Here is a 17,939-nt window from a genome sequence, read left to right as displayed (position 1 = left end):
CCTGTCAGGCCTGAGGCCAAGGGAGCAGGTACTTTGCAGAGGTGTGAAGCACAGAGCAGACCCCTGAGGCTCTGAAAGGTGGCAGGAGGCGGGGCTTGTGGAGATTCCCTTCTGAGAGCCACCGCCTTTGCTGCCTGGCCACGTTTCCTGTCCTTGCCCTTTTCTGCTTGTGCTGGGACTTTCCGGTATCTTTATCCCTCACCATGGCTGCTTTAGACCTCACTTTTAATTTGGTGGGAAGTTTAGCCGACAGCATCTGCCCCCACCTTAACTGCGGCTTTATTCTGACCCTAGCTTTGCCATCAAGGGAGGAAACCTGGCCTTATCTGACCTGTCTGAGTGTTATGGGCTAAATTATGTCCCCCCAAATTCATACAGTGAAGTCCTAACCCTCAGTGCCTCAGAGTGGGACTAGATTTGGAGACAGGTCTTTAAAGAGGTGATCAAGGTAAAATGAGGCCCTTAGGGTGGGTCCCTCATCCAGTCTGATTGGTGTCCTATAAGAAGGGGAGATGAGGACACAGACTCACACAGAGGGAGGACAGTGCAAGGACATGGGGGAAGATGGCCATCAACACGCCAAGGAGGGAGGCCTGGGAAGAAGCCAACCTGGCAGGCCCTTGATCTCAGATTTCCAGCCCCCAGAGCTGTGAGGAAAGAGCACTTTGGCTCCTGGTCTGTGTAGTTTGCTCGGGCAGCCCCAGAAGACTTGATGCAATAGACCTCCATCCTCCTTGCCTGGGGCTGGCTCTGGCCATTCCTCACAAGGCCTGTCCCTCCCCCACACCTGGGGGGACAGCACCTGCCCGGGCTCCTCTGCCCCATCTCCCCACTTACCTCCCTCTGCAGGCAGTTGCAGGGTGGCCACCATACTTGGCTTCCATTTTTTTCTCCATTGGTTTCTGACTTACTTCTTCCCACCCTACAGACCTCGCCGAGGAGGCCCAAGTGGTCTCAGGGGTTCAACGCCTTTCCTCAGGGGACCTGACACCCCACCCCCATGGTGACTGACATCTCCCAGCGCAGCTCCCCTCACCAAACCCCGTGTTAGTGCCCAGACTCCTAATGCTTCCATCACCCCATTTCTTGGCTCCTCTTTGCAGCAAGAATCCAAAGAGTTCATGAAATTCTCTCCCTCATTTCCCCTCCTCCTTTTCTGTGTTTTTTTTTTTTTTTTTTTTTTTTTTTTTGTCTTTTTGTCTTTTTGTCTTTTTAGGGCCGCATTCGCAGCACATGGAGGTTCCCAGGCTAGGGGTCGAATCAGAGCTGCAGCCACTGGTTTACATCAGAGCCACAGCAACACGGGATCCGAGTCACGTCTGTGACCTACACCATAGCTCATGGCAATGCGGGATTCCTTAACCCACTGAGCAAGGCCAGGGATCGAACCCACAACCTCATGGTTCCTAGTCGGATTTGTTAACCACTGAGCCACAACGGGAACTCCTGTGTGGACTTTTAAGGAGCATTAGAGAGCTCAAGACTGAGAGCTTGGCCTCCTGCTCCCCATCATCCTGCATCCTTGCCATCATCAGGCGTCTCCCTCAGTGCAAGGGACTCATGCATCCATCTCAGCCCACACCTCTACCCCCACCAGACAAACACAGCCCACTGTGCTGGGGCTTGGTCGTGAGTCTGCAAGACGACTCTCACACCCAACACACCTGACAACCAACCTGGTCCTTTCCCAAGAACCAGCCCCGCCTCCCGCTTCCCTGAGGGCAGCTCAGGGCAAAGTCCTTGGGGACCTTAGCATCTTTCTTTCTCCCATCCCTCTCTTCGCACCTGCAGAAACCTCTGTGGTTCTATCCTCCTCCAATGCTGCCTCCCTGGTCTCAGTCACCACCCTCTCCCAGCACCTTCCCCAAAGTTCTGCTCCTGTCTGATTCCCTGCAATCAAATCTCATCACCCGAGCCAGCAACCATCCTGTCTCTTCTTCTGCCTCAAATTTCCGAGGCTTTTTGTTTCACTCAAGAGTAGAAATCAAGTCTTTACAGTAGCCCATACAAGTCCACCTTCTTACCTCACTGCGACCTTTGACCCATCTCGGACCTCTGTCCGTCACCCCCTGGACAGGTCTTGCTTGGAAGCCCTCTGTCCAGTCTGAATTCCAGGGGGTCCATCTGGCCACCGCTTTGCTGCTGCAACCTGACCCCCCCACCCCCGTGTGCCCCACCCGCCCTGCTCTGCCTGTGATTCTGTCCAGCACACCTTCTACCTCCTAACGCATTGTTTATTTTCCTCACCTGTAACGTGTCATCTCCTGGTCCAACCTCCCTCCCTATCTCATTGCTGTGCTGCAATACAAGCCTCGGAGGAACCTGAGCCCACTTTGTTCCAGACGTAACCCGAGTTCTAGAATAGCTCCCGTTGCAGAGCACATGCCTGATAATACTGGTTGAACAAGTAAGCAAGACTCCTCACTAAGTCCACCTACCGCAGCTCTACGGCTTCCCCAAGTCTGAGCCTCCTTCCCTGTGAAACATCCTCACCCAAGAGGACCAGCTGGTGCTTCTCCACAACCTACCCTTGAGCAAAGTCCAGACCACCTCCACCCATGGGCAGACTGCCCGACTGGCACAGGCATGTAACCCCAGTATGCGCTGAAGTCATCCTCTTAAATCAATCCTTTTAAAACCCTAAAATGCTGCTTTTAGTCTCTCTCTCTCTCTCTCTCTCTCTCTCTCTCTCTCACACACACACACACACACACACACACACACACACACCTGTCCCCATGCCCATTGGATCGAGTTCAGAGGTACGTGTCTGCCAGCCAGTCTCCATCTATGTAAGCCCTCCATCCACAACTGTCTGCACACCTGCACTGTTGCTGCCTCTCTGCCTGTCACGATCCCACTTTTCACCCCCCTCCCCACCCACTCTTCCTCCCAGAATATTCACACTTTGGACTGAATTATACTCATCCTTCAAAGCCCAACTCAAACCCTCCCCCACAACCCTTCTCTGGGACCTCAGCCCACACTCACCTGTCCTTTTCCTGAATTCTTATAACCACAATTGAGAGTGGCTTCTGATTTAAAGCCAAATCAATGCAGCAGGAGATTAAAGATGGTAAACCTTTTTTTGTTTGGAAATCCAAAAGAGACTTTGACAGAACCCTGGCTTTCTCCCTATCAATATACTGCCTTTTAAATTTTCTCTTGACCTCTTAATTGTCCATGCCTCACATTTTACCGCTTTATTTATTGCCTTCCTATCTATTTCTTGTGTGTGTGCTCTGTCTTTCAAACAAAGCAATAAGTTCCTTGAGGGTAAAGGTTGTTTTATGGAGCGATACCTTGATTAGAAATTCCTCGGGAACAAGGCTCATTTATTCAAAGTCAACTATGTTCAAAAATAAAAACAAAACATCCTCATAAATCATTCTAAGCGGAGCTGCCTGCTTCCAGCTGCCTGTCAGAAACACTTTTTCTGCTGGTCTCTATCCATTCAGAAGTTGCCAGGGCAGGTCTTAGGGGCTCTGGGAGTCTGGGAGGTTTGCCCTGGAGGCCGAGTCTCTCTTCAGGCTCAGCAGCGCCACCTTCAGGTATCACGGGCTGATTTTCAGACCTACCTCCTGCTCCCCACCCGGACCACCCAGTCTGGAGCAGCGGGACTTCGGGGCTGGTTCTCTTTCTTTCTTTCTTTTTTGTCTTTCTTTCTTTTTTTTTTTTTTTTTTTTTTTTCTTTTTGCCATTTCTTGGACCGGGGTCTAATCAGAGCCACAGCCGCCAGCCTACGCCAGAGCCACAGCAACGCGGGATCCGAGCCGCGTCTGCGACCTACACCACAGCTCACGACAACGCCGGATCGTTAACCCGCTGAGCAAGGGCAGGGACCGAACCCGCAACCTCATGGTTCCTAGTCGGATTTGTTAACCACTGCGCCACGACGGGAACTCCTCTTTCTTTTTTTAAATTTTAATTTAAAAGGAACGAAATAACAGCATTTTTAGCAACATGGATGGATCTAGAAATTATTATGCTAAGTGAAGTCAGACAATGAGACACCAACATCAAATTCTATCACTTAAATGTGGTCGTATTTCTTACGCCTTGTGTGCATCACCTTGTGTGAGATTTTTCCGAAGGAAGAGATTTTTCTCTGTGCTCTTCATCAGTGTTCCAGGTAATCTACAATGGCGCTTGCAAAAAGGACGTACTTAAACAAGTCTTTGCCGAATGGGTGACTTTTATCTCAGGGGGAGTTTATACTTTGAACCCTTTATCCCCAACTATTCAATGAAGTGGTTGGGAATTATCAACTCTCTTCATGGGGAGAAATGTTCTCCCTCCCAATTCCTTTTAAAGCAAAAATACCCCTGAAATGACCACGAGGCCTGTTCAGCTTTTGTGGCCTGCCTGACCGCCCCGGGGTGGGGGTGGGGGAGCTGATTCTCAGACACGTCCTCATCGTGGCCCTGCTCACTGCCTGGTCCTTGGAGGAGGACGAGCTGTGGTCGTGTCCCCTCCTCATTGCGTCCGCAGCCTCCTTAGGCTTCTCTCTCTGGAGCCCTCATGTCTCCAGGGCTCCCCCACCCCATATCCCTGCAAACGTCAAGCCCTTCTTCTGTTCTTAAAGCTTTGACCTTGACCCAGCCCTGGCTCACATCTTTCCTAGGACCTCTAGACACAGCCCATTATGTGTCCAATACATCTGGCCCCACTTGGGATCTAATTTAGGAATTTTCTTAGTATAACCTCTCTTTTCTGACTTTCTGGAACGTCCTGGATTATTTCTCTTCCTGGTTAAGAAGTTTCTAAAAAGACATTCTTCCTGGAGATGAAACATCTTTGCTAACAGAGATATGGATAATTTAGGTGTTTTTTTACAACCTCCCAAGGAATTAGATCCAGAGCCAAAAAAATTATGTGGAGCTGAATTTAATCCTTAACAGCTCAAGGACAGGAACCCAGTAGTGTACATTTTTGTTTCCTTTTCACTGTTTAGAGAAGTTCTAAACCCAGCACAGACCTGTAATAAACACATGCTGAAGACCTGATTGACAGACAGGCAGCCGAGCATGCCGGATGTTTCTGTCTGGCTACGATGTCTGGGATTTTTTTTCAGGAAAAATTGTGATTATTTTTGCTGCAATTATTCTTCAGATGTCCCTCACTTTTTCTTTATTCTTTCTTTTCTCCCAGAACTTCAGTTTGAAAAATTTTAAATGTAGACAAAGTCGAAAGAATAGAAGAATAACCCCACCATGTTCTCTGCCTGGATTCAGCAATTAAACTTTTTCCATATTTTATTTAAAACTTCCTCCATAAATACAAATACTTTTTTGCAGGGTCATTGTAAAGCAAGTTGCAATTACCATGACACTTCACCCCCAAGCACTTCAGCCCACATCTGCTAAGAATTAGAACATTTTCTTACCTCACTACGATGGCGTTATCAGAGCTAAACATTAATCATTTCAAAATACAATCTGCTATCTCTTCATTTATCCTTAAATTGGATATGTTTGCCTTTTAATTACACAATGACCTTATTTTCCAAAATTGAATTCTAGTCAATTTTTTTTTTTTTACTACAAATCCCTCCAGATTTTATAGGGATGGTGAAACCTACACAGAAAACCATTCTCTGGTTCTGGAATGATAAAGGGTTACTCAGGCCCAAAAGATGGGTTGTTTCCAGGATAGTCCATGTCCAGCCTCAAGCAGGAGATGGGACTATGGTCTAGGGGTCTGGGGGCTCCCTGAGCCCTACATGGCTTTTAGAGGTTCTGAGCCCATGACCTTGCTCTCTCTCCAATTCTCTTTCGAGTCTCCTTTACCTACTTGCCTTGCAGACTTTAAACACTGTAAATGAGCCAGCTCCGCTGTTGCCAATTCTGATTCAGTAGGTGTGGGGTGGGAATCTCAGGAAATTATATTTCTACAGAGCTTTCCAGGGTTTGAAATCTGGCAGGAGGAGGGTGGTGGGGGGGATGGAAAATCCCCCACAACATGGTCTACCCACACAACACTGATCTACATCTTCTGTGTGTGTGTTTGTGGGTTTGGGAAGACGATTCCAATTATCTTCGGAAGTGAGCGGCATATACACTATAAATAAATGAGAGACTTCCCCAGAACACCCATGCATACTTTCCAGTCTTGGGGTTCTGTAGCTGAAGTAGGGGGGTTGCTGTGAGCTTAGAGTGAAGTGGGGTGGGGTTTCTATGAGCTTAGGGTGGAGTTTGGTGGGGGGTTCCGTGAGCTTAGTGTGAATGACCTGGGTCTGTCTGTACTTGGCCCTGCTGTTTTGTTGTTGCATGAATGGTTTGGAATCCTCTGAGCCTCAGGTGGTCCTCTGAGATGAACAGAATAAACCTCCCAAGGACTCCAAGAGATGTTTGTGTGAAAGCATCTGTGAAAATGCAGGAAGCAGGTGCTGGGGGGCATATTCACCCAGAACCCAGGTCTGCATGGGGGCTGCTAGGGCCAGAGCACCAGGAATTCATTTACCCCGTGAATGGAGTGGCCTCCTGGGAAGAAGCCCTTGATATAAAGGAAGGCAGCATCCTTGCACTGGAGGGGGCCAAGGGTCAGCGCACTCTTGAGCTTGGGGACGCAGCTGCCTTCAGTGGAAGGCTCTTTTCCAGCCCAGGATGTGGGAGCAGGGCTGCAATGCCAGGGTGGACAAGAGCTCAGCGGACTGGTTTGTTATCATCTCTGTGGAATGCGGAGAGGACAAGGTCCGCGTGCGCCTGACTCTGGATTCTTGCTCACCTGGGTCACGGGCAGCCCGCCGTGCACTCCCATCAGCAGAGGTGGTGCTGCAGGGACACAGGTGGGACAGGTTTCCTGGGAACCTTGGGCGAGAGGTGGGGCAAGAACAACCTGTCAGCTGACAACAGGGGCAATTCCTTTACAGGGCTGGTGTGGGCAGGTTTTCCTTGTCCCAGGCCTACATCGGGAAAAGGGCTATGCAGAACGAAAGGGACCATTGGACTGACACCCCCCCCCCGCCCCACTCTGGTCTGGAGCTCCCCTTGCAGCTCTGGACCAGGAGAAGCTGGGGGTGAGCTCCAGGCAGAACATGTGTGAGAATGAAGATCGGCAAGGTGTGTGACTGCCCTGAGGCCTGCCCATCATCCCCAGTGGCTTGACACCTGCCTCATGCAGGGTGAGGGACTCTGTGTCCTGACCCAGGAGACTGTGAAGATACTTCCGGGCTGTTCTGTTCCCTGCAGGGTGAGTTGAGGAAGGGAAACAGTGATGGGCAGGAGCTGAAAGAGGCTGATGAGCAGGGCTCAGTTTCACTCAGGCTTTAAAGAGAAAGGGAGTCAGTGGTTCCTCAACTTTTCTGAGTGTTTTACTCAAGTATAACTTGCATCTACAAGGTGCATCTGTCATAGGTATACAACCCGTTGGACAAACAACACATCATGTCACCAGCAGCCAGATCAAGAGCCAAAAACGGTCCTCAGTTTCTCTGAAGACTGTGCTGCTCACTGAGCTGCTTTGGGCAGGTAACACAACAGCGCTGGGCCTCACTGTAAAACTGGAATAATGCTGCCATTTACTCCATCAGGCTGTCATGAAGATTAATAATAATCACGTAAGATAATACACGAACAGTGCTTAGAAAATGCCTGGCATGTTGTAAGCACATCATTAATGTTTGTATTTTCAGGGCAATTGGATTTTTTAAGCTAAATCACAATGATAAATTATTTTTCGGTCTCTCTTTTTGTCTTGCTGAGACATTTTTTATTTTTATTTTTTTATTTAAAAAATTGTATTGGGAGTTCTCGTTGTGGTTAAAAAATCCGGCTAGTGATCATGAGGTTTCGGGTTCCATCCCTGGCCTTGCTCAGTGGGTAAAGAATCCAACATTACTATGAGCTGTGGTGTAGGTCCCAGACTCGGCTCGGATCCCGCGTTGCTGTGGCTCCGGCGTAGGCTGGTGTCTACAGCTCCGACTGGACCCCTAGCCTTGGAACCTCCATATGCTGCGGGAAGTGGTCCTAGAAAGGGCAAAAAGACAAAAAAATTTAAAAAATAGAAATAATAAAAAATCTTATTGGAGTCTAATTGACTTAAAATGTTGTATTAGTTTCAGGTATACAGCAAAGTGAATCAGTTATACATGCACATATATCCATTCTTTTTTCACACGTAGGTTATTATAGAATATTGAGTAGCGTTCCCTGTGCTGTACGGTAGATCTTTGTTAGTTCCTTATTTTACATACAGTAGTGTGCATCTGTTAATCCCAAACTCCTAATTTATCTTCCCCATTCCCCTTTTGTAAAAGTTTGAAATCTGTGAGTCTGTTTCTGTTTTGTAAATAACTTTTTTGGTATCATTTTAAAGTCAGGAGATTTCTAGAACGATTATGGCAGGTGGTCAATGTCTATCCACTAGGTATGGGAGGAACAATAGTCTTGACTCACCTGGATGGAACTATTACACTTCAAAGTGTCCCCTCCCAGGAAAGCCAGATCATGGTAGGACCTGGGCAGCACTCTTTAGTATCTCCTCTATACGACAGCCTCTGTACAAATGCGGGGTGGGAGGAGAGTTCTATTTATCCAATTTCAGTGTATTGCATCTTGGTCCTCCTATTTAAGCAGTTATAATTTTGTTTTTCTTTTCTCTCTTAATTGGCTATCCACCCCCACCCCCGTTAAAATAGTTTAGAAAAGGAAAATCGAACAATCAGATTATAAGAAACTTCTGTTGCATAAAGACTCAACAGATCAGCAAATTGTACAGGGCTCCTGACATCTTGGCCAACAGTAACTCACACAGTGGAGGGCTGCAGAAATACCTCTGCTGCATTTGTGTGTTGTTACAAGCCTGCACTGTTCCTGCTGTTCTCAAGAAAAAAGCCCTGAGGGCTTCTAGCAGGAAAAGATTAGCCAGAAGGATGAAAGCCGAGGGGCCGCAGAGTTCCAGGGGCTGAGCAAAGGCCAAGTCTGAGCTAAGCAGAGTTTGCTACTCGGTGCATCACCCAGACACAAAACCCACACAAAAGCAGCCGTGTGGAGGCTTGTCAGGAGGGTAAACACAGGTGAGAGACATGGAAAGGAGAGCAATGCGGGTGCGAGCTGACTAGGGTGACAAGATGCGGTGCAGTTTAGAGGCCTGAGTTATGGGGCTTTACCAGAATTATTTCCTGATTCTGCATCTTTCCTAATTTGCAAAATGCAACGAATCATTGGGCTCCACCACCCTGAGTTAAATCACTTTGCAAAGAAAATAAGTCAAACAGGACAGTTGCAAAAATCATTCACGTGTGTTCATGACCCAGACTTAGCACTTTTTTTTTTTTATCTTTTTTTTTGCTATTTTTTTGGGCCACTCCCGTGGCATATGGAGGTTCCCAGGCTAGGGGTAGAATTGGAGCTGTAGCCGCCAGCCTACGCCAGAGCCACAGCAACGCGGGATCCGAGCCGCGTCTGCAAACTACACCACAGCTCACGGCAACGCCGGATTGTTAACCCACTGAGCAAGAGCAGGGACCGAACCCGCAACCTCATGGTTCCCAGTCGGATTCGTTAACCGCTGCGCCACGATGGGAACTCCAGCACTTTTTTTAAATTTGTCTTTTTAGGGTGGCACCCGCGGCATATGGAATTTCCCAGGCTAGGGGTCTGATCGGAGCTGTAGCTGCTGGCCTACGCCACAGCCACAGCAATGCCAGATCTGAGCCGCATCTGCGACCTACACCACAGTCCATGGCAACGCCGGATCCTTGACCCACTGAGTGAGGCCAGGGATCAAACCCGCAACCTCATGGTTCCTAGTCAGATTCATTTCCGCTGTGCCACCACAGGGACTCCCAGACTTATCCCTTTTAAATATTTTGCCATAGCTGTTTTATTATCCTCTGCCTGTATTTTTCCTGAACTTTTGAGGGTAGCCTGTGTTTATCATATCATGTTAACTTCGGATACTTCCATTCCTATTTCCTCAGAACAAGAGACTCCTGTGAAATCCTATTACAGCCATTACAACCCTCTAGTATCCTGGCATGTACTGCAGTGTTGAGCAAGCCTGTCACCTCTTCTGCATCCTTGGTCCAACTTTGTTCATTGTCCTCGTCACATTTTCAGCCACTTGTAGGGGATCATGTACTCATTTAGTTATCCTGTCTCCTTAGAGCCACTAGCAGCCCCCCACCATTTCCTTGTCTTGCAGACTAGTGACATGTCTAAGGAACACAAGCCCGTTATTTTACAGAGGGTTCCTCAGTTTTGTTTCTCTCAATATTAATCCATTATTCCATTCAAGTTATGTATCCTTGACTGGAATGCTAACACTGCATGTTGTATCCTTCTTGGGGTACCTCTGCAGACATAGGGTGTCCATCTGACCCTCATGAGTGATGGTCATTTTGATCACCTGGCCAAGATGTTGTCCAATCTCTCCACTATAGGTTCCTGTGTTCCCTCTGCAACAAATAAGTTCTCTGATGAAAGACATTTGCAGACCTTGTGAATATCCTCCTTTTCATCAAACTCCCCTGTTCCCCCATCACCACCCCCATCACCACCACCCCCACTTTAGTATCTATTGATGAGTCTTCTCCAACCAATCATTACTATGATGGTTAAAAACTAGTGATTTTCAAATTTACCTCCCTTGGCATGTATCAGTTGGCATTTCTACTGAGAGAAAGAGCCTTCCCATCGCTTCCATTTATGTATTTACCATCAGCATGTACTCATAGATTCCTATTTTGTTCAATGTTTGACACATATATGTCCTAGATTTAGCCAATGGGTACCCTTCAAGCTGCCTCCTATAATCTTTTAAAATCTCCCACCCCCTCCTTTTAAAAACTCTTCCTTACCTTCTATTACAACAAGATGTTTTAGGCTTATCTAGTACTTTTAGACCCCAGTCATGAATCAATTGCTGCTCCCAGGAAACCTTCTTTTAGTGGAGAATGGTATTTAGAAACCAAAATCTGGTTGCAAGAAGTGCTCATTGCTGCCAGGGTATCATTGCTCTGGGCACTTTCAGAGGACAGATCTAGGAAATGTGTACATATGTGTAGATGGTATATGTAGAAATATTTGTTTATATGTGGACATATAAATGAGCATAAATATGTATATTTAGGTATATGGTATAAAATAATGAGTTCATACTGCTCTAATTCCAAATCTTCTCCAAGATATCTTCCTTGCCTTCTCTCATTTCATATTGTATCTCCCTTTTTCCATAATGAAAATCCTAGGTCCCTAAAACAATGTATTTTCATATTTGCTTAAATGTGCAATATGCATACAACAGTTTAATTGTGACACCCATAACACTATGAAATAAAAAAATTTTTAGAAGAGTTCAAAAATTGTTAGCAATTCTTCTGTTCTCTAGGTTGAGGGTATATAGCCAAAGTACTTTGTTTAAAAGTTTGGCATATTAATCCTTTTATCCCCTTTCAATCTGGCTATGTTACCCACTTGCAGTATAGCTGGGTTCATGTATTTCTGTTTGGATTCAATTTTTTTTTTTTTTTTTTTTTAGGGCCACACATGGAAGTTCCTACCTAGGGATTGAATTGCAGCTGCAGCTTCCAGCCTACTCCACAGCCACAGCAATGCAGGATCCAAGCCACATCTTCAACCTATATCATAGCTCACAGCAACACTGGATCCTTAACCCACCGAGCAAGGCCAGGGATTGAATCTGCACCCTCATGGATGCTAGTCAGGTTCGCTAACTGCTGAGCCATGACGGGAACTCTGCATTTCATATTTAATAACATATCCTGTAAATCACTCCATATCTCTTCACAGAAGTCTTCCTATTCCTTTGTAGAGCCCTGCCAAAAGTGTGTCTTATCAAGCTTTCACATTTTTGTCAGTTTATTGCGGGGTCAGGGGAGGGGGGATAAATAGTATCTCTCTTGTTTTAGCTCGCAACTCTTTTATGAGTAATTTCAACATCTTTTCATGTATTTACAGACTCATTTTTACTGTGAATTGCCTGTCTATGTGTTTTGCCCATCCCAATGTTTTAAGTTTTTATATATTAGGGATATTATCCTACCCCTTTATCTATCATATATGTGGGTAAAATTTCTTCCAGTTTGTCATGGTTTTTTTTTTTTATTGTGGCAAAATATACATAAAATTTACCATTTTTATTTTATTTCTTTTCTTTTTATCCTAGGGCTGCACTTGTGGCATATGGAGGTTCCCAGGCTAGGGGTCCAATGGGAACTACAGCTGCCAGCCTACACCACAGCCACAGCAACGCAGGATCTGAGCCACGTCTGCGACCCACACCACAGCTCATGGCAATGCTGGACCCTTAACCCACTGAGCAAGGCCAGGGATCCAACCTGCTTCTGACTAGGAACCATGAGGTTGCGGGTTAGATCCTTAACCACTGAGCCACAATGGGAACTCCTGGATCACTTTAAAATGTACAGTTGAGGGATATTAAGCATTTCACATTGTTCTGCCCCACTATCCATTTCCAGAACTTAGTCTTCTTCCTAACATGCAACTCTGATTCCCCCTCTCCCAGCCTCTGGCCACCAGCCATCTACTTTCTGTCTCTGTGAATTGACTCCTCTAGGGACCTCATATTAGTGGACTCATAGTATCCGTCTTTTTGTGCCTGGCTTACTTCACTTAGTATCATGGTGTAGCTTATGTCAGAATTTCCTTTCCTTTTTTTTTTTTTTTTTTTTTCGTCTTTTGTCTTTTTTAGGGCCGTACTCATGGCATATGAAGGTTCCCAGGCTAGAGGTCTAATCGGAGCTCTTGCTGCTGGCCTATGCCATAGCCACAGCAACACCAGATCCAAGCTGTGTCTGCGACCTACACCACAGTTCATTGCAACACTGGACCCTTAACCCAATGAGTGAAGCCAGGGATCGAACCTGAAACCGGATGGTTCCTAGTCAGATCCGTTTCCACTGCGCCACGACGGGAACTCCAGAGTTTCCTTTCTTTTTAAGGCCAAATAATGTTCCATTTCATATCACATTTTGTTCATCCATTCATTTGTTGATGGACACTAGGTTGCTTCCATGTCTTCGCTACTGTGAATAATGGTGCCATAAACATGCGAGCACATATTCATGTCCTTTTGAGTCCTTGCTTTCACTTCTTTTAGGTACATACCCAGAAGTGGAATTTCTGGATCATATGGTAATTCTAGGTTTACCTTTTAAAGGAACAGCTATACAGTTTTCCACCAAAGCTGTACCATTTTGTACTCACATCAGCAACACACAAAGGATCCAATTTCTCCACATCCTCTTTGATATGTTATATTCTAGTTTGTTTTTAAATAATAGCTATACTAATGGGTTCAAAGTGATACCTCATTGTGGGGTTTGTTTGTTTTAGGTTTTTTTTTCCATAATCACTGCTGGAGATAGATTTCAATTTGCTTCATGGATGTTGGTAGTTGTCATGAGGTCTATTTTATCCTTGCAGTTTCTTTCTTTCTTTTTTTTTTCAGGCTTATTAATTTCACCTTTATTTATTTATATTTACTTATTTATTTTTAGAGCCACACCCACAGCATATGGAAGTTCCCAAGCTAAGGGTTGAATCCGAGCTAGAGCTTCCGGCCTTCACCATGGCCACAGCAATGCCAGATCCAAGCCACGTCTGTGACCTATACACAGCTCATGGCAACATCTGATTCTTAACCCACTGAGCAGGGCCAGGGATGGAACCTACCTCCTCAAGGATACTAGTCAGGTTCATTACCCCTGAGCCACAACAGGAACTCCAATTGTACCTTTTTAAAAATTATAGTTGATTTACAATATTGTGCCAGTTCCTGCTGTGAATCCTTGCGGTTTCTTTGTCCTTACACTTCCCCACGTCACAACCAGCTTTTCTTATGAATTCAGACCTGCTATCACACAGAGTGGAGGTGAAGTTTTGACCATAAACCATTTTTCTTCACCTCATTCGACACTCTTTGGCCTGTTCTACTTCGTCGGATATCAGGACCATAGCTTCTGACCTTTTAGAGCTGGGTTTTCCTTTATGACCAACTTTGAAAATCTTTTTAAATTAAAAAAAAATTTTTTTATGGCCACACCTGTGGCATGTGGAAATTCCTGGGCTAGGGGTATAATCAGAGCTGCAACTGCCAGCCTATGCCACAGCCCCAGCAACACTGGATCAGAGCTGCATGTACAACCTACACCGCAACTTGCAGCAACACCAGATCCTTAACCCCCTGAGTGAGTCCAGGGATCGAACCTGCATCCTCATGGATACTAGAAGAGTTCTTAACCTGCTGAGCCACAACTCAAACTCCTGAAAATCTTTTAACAGGCAGATTAAGCGGATTTGTAAATTGATATACTGACATGGCTTGGTTTCCACTCTGTCCTATTAATTTCTGCTGTAATTACTGCATATATTATGGCATACCTGTTGTGTTTCTTTCACTATTTGGTGTGTATTCTTTGCTATTTAAAATTTTCTTTTAGGCTTTGGAATAGGGTTTCCAATATTTTGGAATGCATATATATATAATTTCTATGCAGTTAAGCTTTTAAAGTTTTATTTGTGTCTTGTTTAGTAACTTCACAAGTTTTTTTTTTGGCTGCACTCATGGCATGTGGAAGTTCCTGGGCTGGTGACTGACCCACATTACAGCAGTTATAATGTCAGATCCTTAACCCACTGAACCACCAGGGAGCTCCTGGGATGTTTATATTTTGCTTTGGTGGTTATTACACACACACACAGTCACATCTGTATCATGTGGAAGTTCCCAGACCAGAGATTGAATCTGAGTTATAGCTGTAACCTGAGCCACAGCTGCAGCAATGCTGGATCCTTCCATTACCCAGTGTGCTAGGCAGTGGATAGAACCTGCACCTCCACAGCAACTCCAGCTGTTGCAGTTGGATTCTTTACCCACTGCACCACAGTAGGAACTTCAAGTTATTATATTTTTATATTAGCTATAATTATTTTTTTCCTTAACCAATTTGTCATCTGTTCGATTTTGTAGGGTATCACTTGACTACCATCTATTACCTATTTAGCAGTCAGTTATATGACTGTTTCCCCTTTGCTCTCTCACTTCAGTTGTTTTTAATCACACCTCTTCTACTATATTAAAAAGTGTAATGGGTACAATCTAATCTTCTATAATTAAATACCCAAATGCTCTCCAGTCTTCATTTGGTGGTTTCCTCAGTTCCCTCTTATTTGGGGAAGCTCATTCTCCAGGAAAGGCACATATGCTTCCCAAATTTTTGCATTCATTTCTCATTCGTCATAGCCTCGATCCTGGAAGGCTGGACACAAAAATCCTTGGCTGGTACTTTCTTCCCTTGAGTGTCTTGTAAATACTGCTCCATTGTTGCCTTGCTTTGTGTGTTGCCAACCTAAATTTTTATCTTTACAAGTAGTTGGATCTTTTTGACTCTACAATCTAGTAGTTTTACTTAGATATGTTTTAGAGTTGATTATTCCCCTCCAAAAGTGTTTTCCAGGGTACATGGAAAGTACTTTTGATGTATAATTTAATTTTTTTTTATTTTCTGGGATTATAGTTTTTTCTCCAGATTTATTGAGATATGACTGACGTATAGCACTGTGCACAGCAGAACTGACGTTCATATACTGTGAAAGGAGCATCACAATGTTTTTGTTTAGTTAGTATCCATCAACTTATTTAGAGACAAAAAAGGAAAGAAAAAAAATGTTTTTTCCTTGTGATGAGAACTCATTAAGACATACTCTTGTTAACAACGTTCAAACATACACACTGCAAAAATACACACCACAGTCATCATGCTGTACATTACACCTGGGATGCTGGTGTGAATATTAATTTCGCTTCACTGTTCAGTGTTTCTACTTTAGTGACTCCAGTGACATGCATTTTGCTTCTTTCCTGGCTTTCATTTCAATCACCTTAGCTGTGAAAGTTTTTTTTTACTTCTTTATCTTATTTTCAATTTCTTGGTTATTTTCTTGCCATTTCTGGGGGTCCTTTTGCATATTTGTATTTGATATATTCTTCCTTGGCATCTTATAATTTTTCTGTTTGTTTCCAGGATAGCTTTGTCTTTATTTTCAATTTCTTTCCTGAATGTGAGCAACTCTTGCTGTACTTCTTCCCAAATTTTGTCTGAGTTTTTGAATTTTGATTCTGATTATGTGTGTCTGTGTATATCCCAACACATGATTTTTTTGTTCAGCTTAAGAGTTTGACACACGCTGTTAAATTTTTCCTCTCTTTTGTGGTTATATTGTCAGAGGAGTTTTCATCAGCAGAAATATTATGGTTCATCTTCTCTTCAGAAGGAATGTGATTAATTTTTTTCTTTTTGTGGTCATTTTGTTTGCAGTTATTCTGATGTTTTAGTGCTAGGAGGCATTGTGACACAGGTTCACAGTTCTAGAATGTTCTCTCCTCCCTGTACATTGAAGCCCAGTTCTTAAGAGAGAATCACAGTTGATGGAGGGATTGGTCGTCTTTTATTTCTACAGGATCTTTTTTTTTGTCTTTTTTGTCTCTTTAGGGCCGCACCTGTGGCATATGGAGGTTCCCAGGCTAGGGGATCCAATCCAATGCCAGCCTACTCCAGAGCCACAGCAATGCAGGATCCGAGCTGCATCTGTGACCTATACCACAGCTCACAGCAACGCTGGATCCTTAACCCACTGAGTGAGGCCACGAATTGAATCCGCCACCTCATGGTTCCTAGTTGGATTTGTTTCCACTGTGCCACGATGGGAATTCCTTTTTCTGCGGGATCTTTAATCGTCCTTTTTTACGTCCTTCTTTCTCTTTGCCGCCAGACCTCCAAAGGCTATTGCCCTGTTTCTGTTTACTGGACCGTTCCCAGAAGCAAGGCTTCTTCAAGGCTGCTACCTCCTGTCCTATTGTCTTTCAAACCTCTTCCCCTTTCCGGTCAAGTACCCAACCTGTGTTCAGTGTTTGGTTCTTGGTGTTGGACTTGCTCTTCACAGGATTTAAGCCTGGGTTTCCCTTGAGTCCTTGACAACAGTGGAGGGAACTCTGTTGGAATTTGCTGTCTTTTTTTTTCTCTCCTACTTAAGAAGTAATTTTAAGTTCGGTTCATGGCATTCACTCTCCTAGTGGTGCTAAAGGCTTGTTTGTTTATTTGTCTTTGTGTTTGTTGAGGATGTGAGTAGTTTCAGATTCAGGCAGCTGCTGCTTTATCCCCCAGACTGGGCAGCTCCCTGATCCTTTTTAAAATATCAAGTGCTAAGTAACATTTCTTTCTTTCCACAAAACACTGAAAACTTTGCTCTTAAAGGGCATCATCAAGGTTACACAGATTCTATTACAAGACAGATTTGTCTTGCGTCTTTAAAGCTGTTTCCTGTGCTGCCTCTTTTCTCTTAAGACAGCAACCAATCCCAAAGAAAAGCTTTTAAAAATACATATTGCCTTCTTTCTTCCTCATTTCGTGTTTACTTAAAGGCAAAAAAGGAAACCTTGCTATTAACCGCTCTGTTCATCCCTGGAAAAATGTTCCCTTGAGAATCACCTCTCGGTTTCTACCCCTAGGCCCCCACCTCTGCCTAAATAAATAGAATGGACACCTGGGGATCAGGGATGTTTTGCTGCAAGATTAGTAAGAAAACTGCAGCGAGCAGCCGCCCAGTCTGGTTCAGGAAGGGGGTTTGCACCAAAAAAATTCAGGTCGTCGGCCTGTAAGAGCGAGCCTGCCGGGGTCTGCGGTGACCCAGAGGTGGTCCTCTCCGCCGGCGGAGCGAGGCGGCGGCGACCCGCGGTCCCTTGTGCGGGTGCATGTGTGTGTGCGCACGTGTGCGCGCGCCCCCCGGGGCCCAAGCAGCCACCTGTCACTCACGGGGGTGGAGGGGAGCGGCGGGGCGGGCGCCGCGGAGGCCCTCCCCGCAGGGCCGGCGTGCCGCCGCCATGGAGACGCGTTAATACCCTCCTCAGCCCGCGCCGGGCCCCGCAGCGGCAGCCGATTGGCCGCCCTTTGCTCC

General features: G+C 45.3%; 1 protein-coding gene across 14 annotated transcripts in view; it reads left to right on the top strand.

Moving 5' to 3' along the window:
• URB2 (URB2 ribosome biogenesis homolog) overlaps window positions 1-12,103 on the top strand; it is a 107,832-nt gene extending 95,729 nt beyond the window's left edge. For all 14 annotated transcript variants that reach the window (XR_014827850.1, XR_014827845.1, XR_014827851.1 and 11 more), the window contains one exon: window positions 11,482-12,103. Coding sequence is in view for 4 of the 14 variants with exons in the window: in XM_084996853.1 (XP_084852979.1) it covers window positions 11,482-11,514 (33 nt within the window). In the remaining 10 variants the exon portion in view is untranslated. The remainder of the gene's footprint in view (window positions 1-11,481) is intronic.
• The last annotated feature ends 5,836 nt before the right edge of the window (window positions 12,104-17,939 follow it).

This window comes from Sus scrofa, chromosome 14, assembly GCF_054392235.1.
Source record: "Sus scrofa isolate SSC_HxYL_T2T_F1_AM1 chromosome 14, Sscrofa_HxYL_maternal_Yorkshire_Landrace_v2.0, whole genome shotgun sequence".
Lineage (NCBI taxonomy): Eukaryota > Metazoa > Chordata > Mammalia > Artiodactyla > Suidae > Sus > Sus scrofa.
Note: the sequence above shows the minus strand (reverse complement) of the source record. Positions and strands in the feature narration are given on the sequence as shown.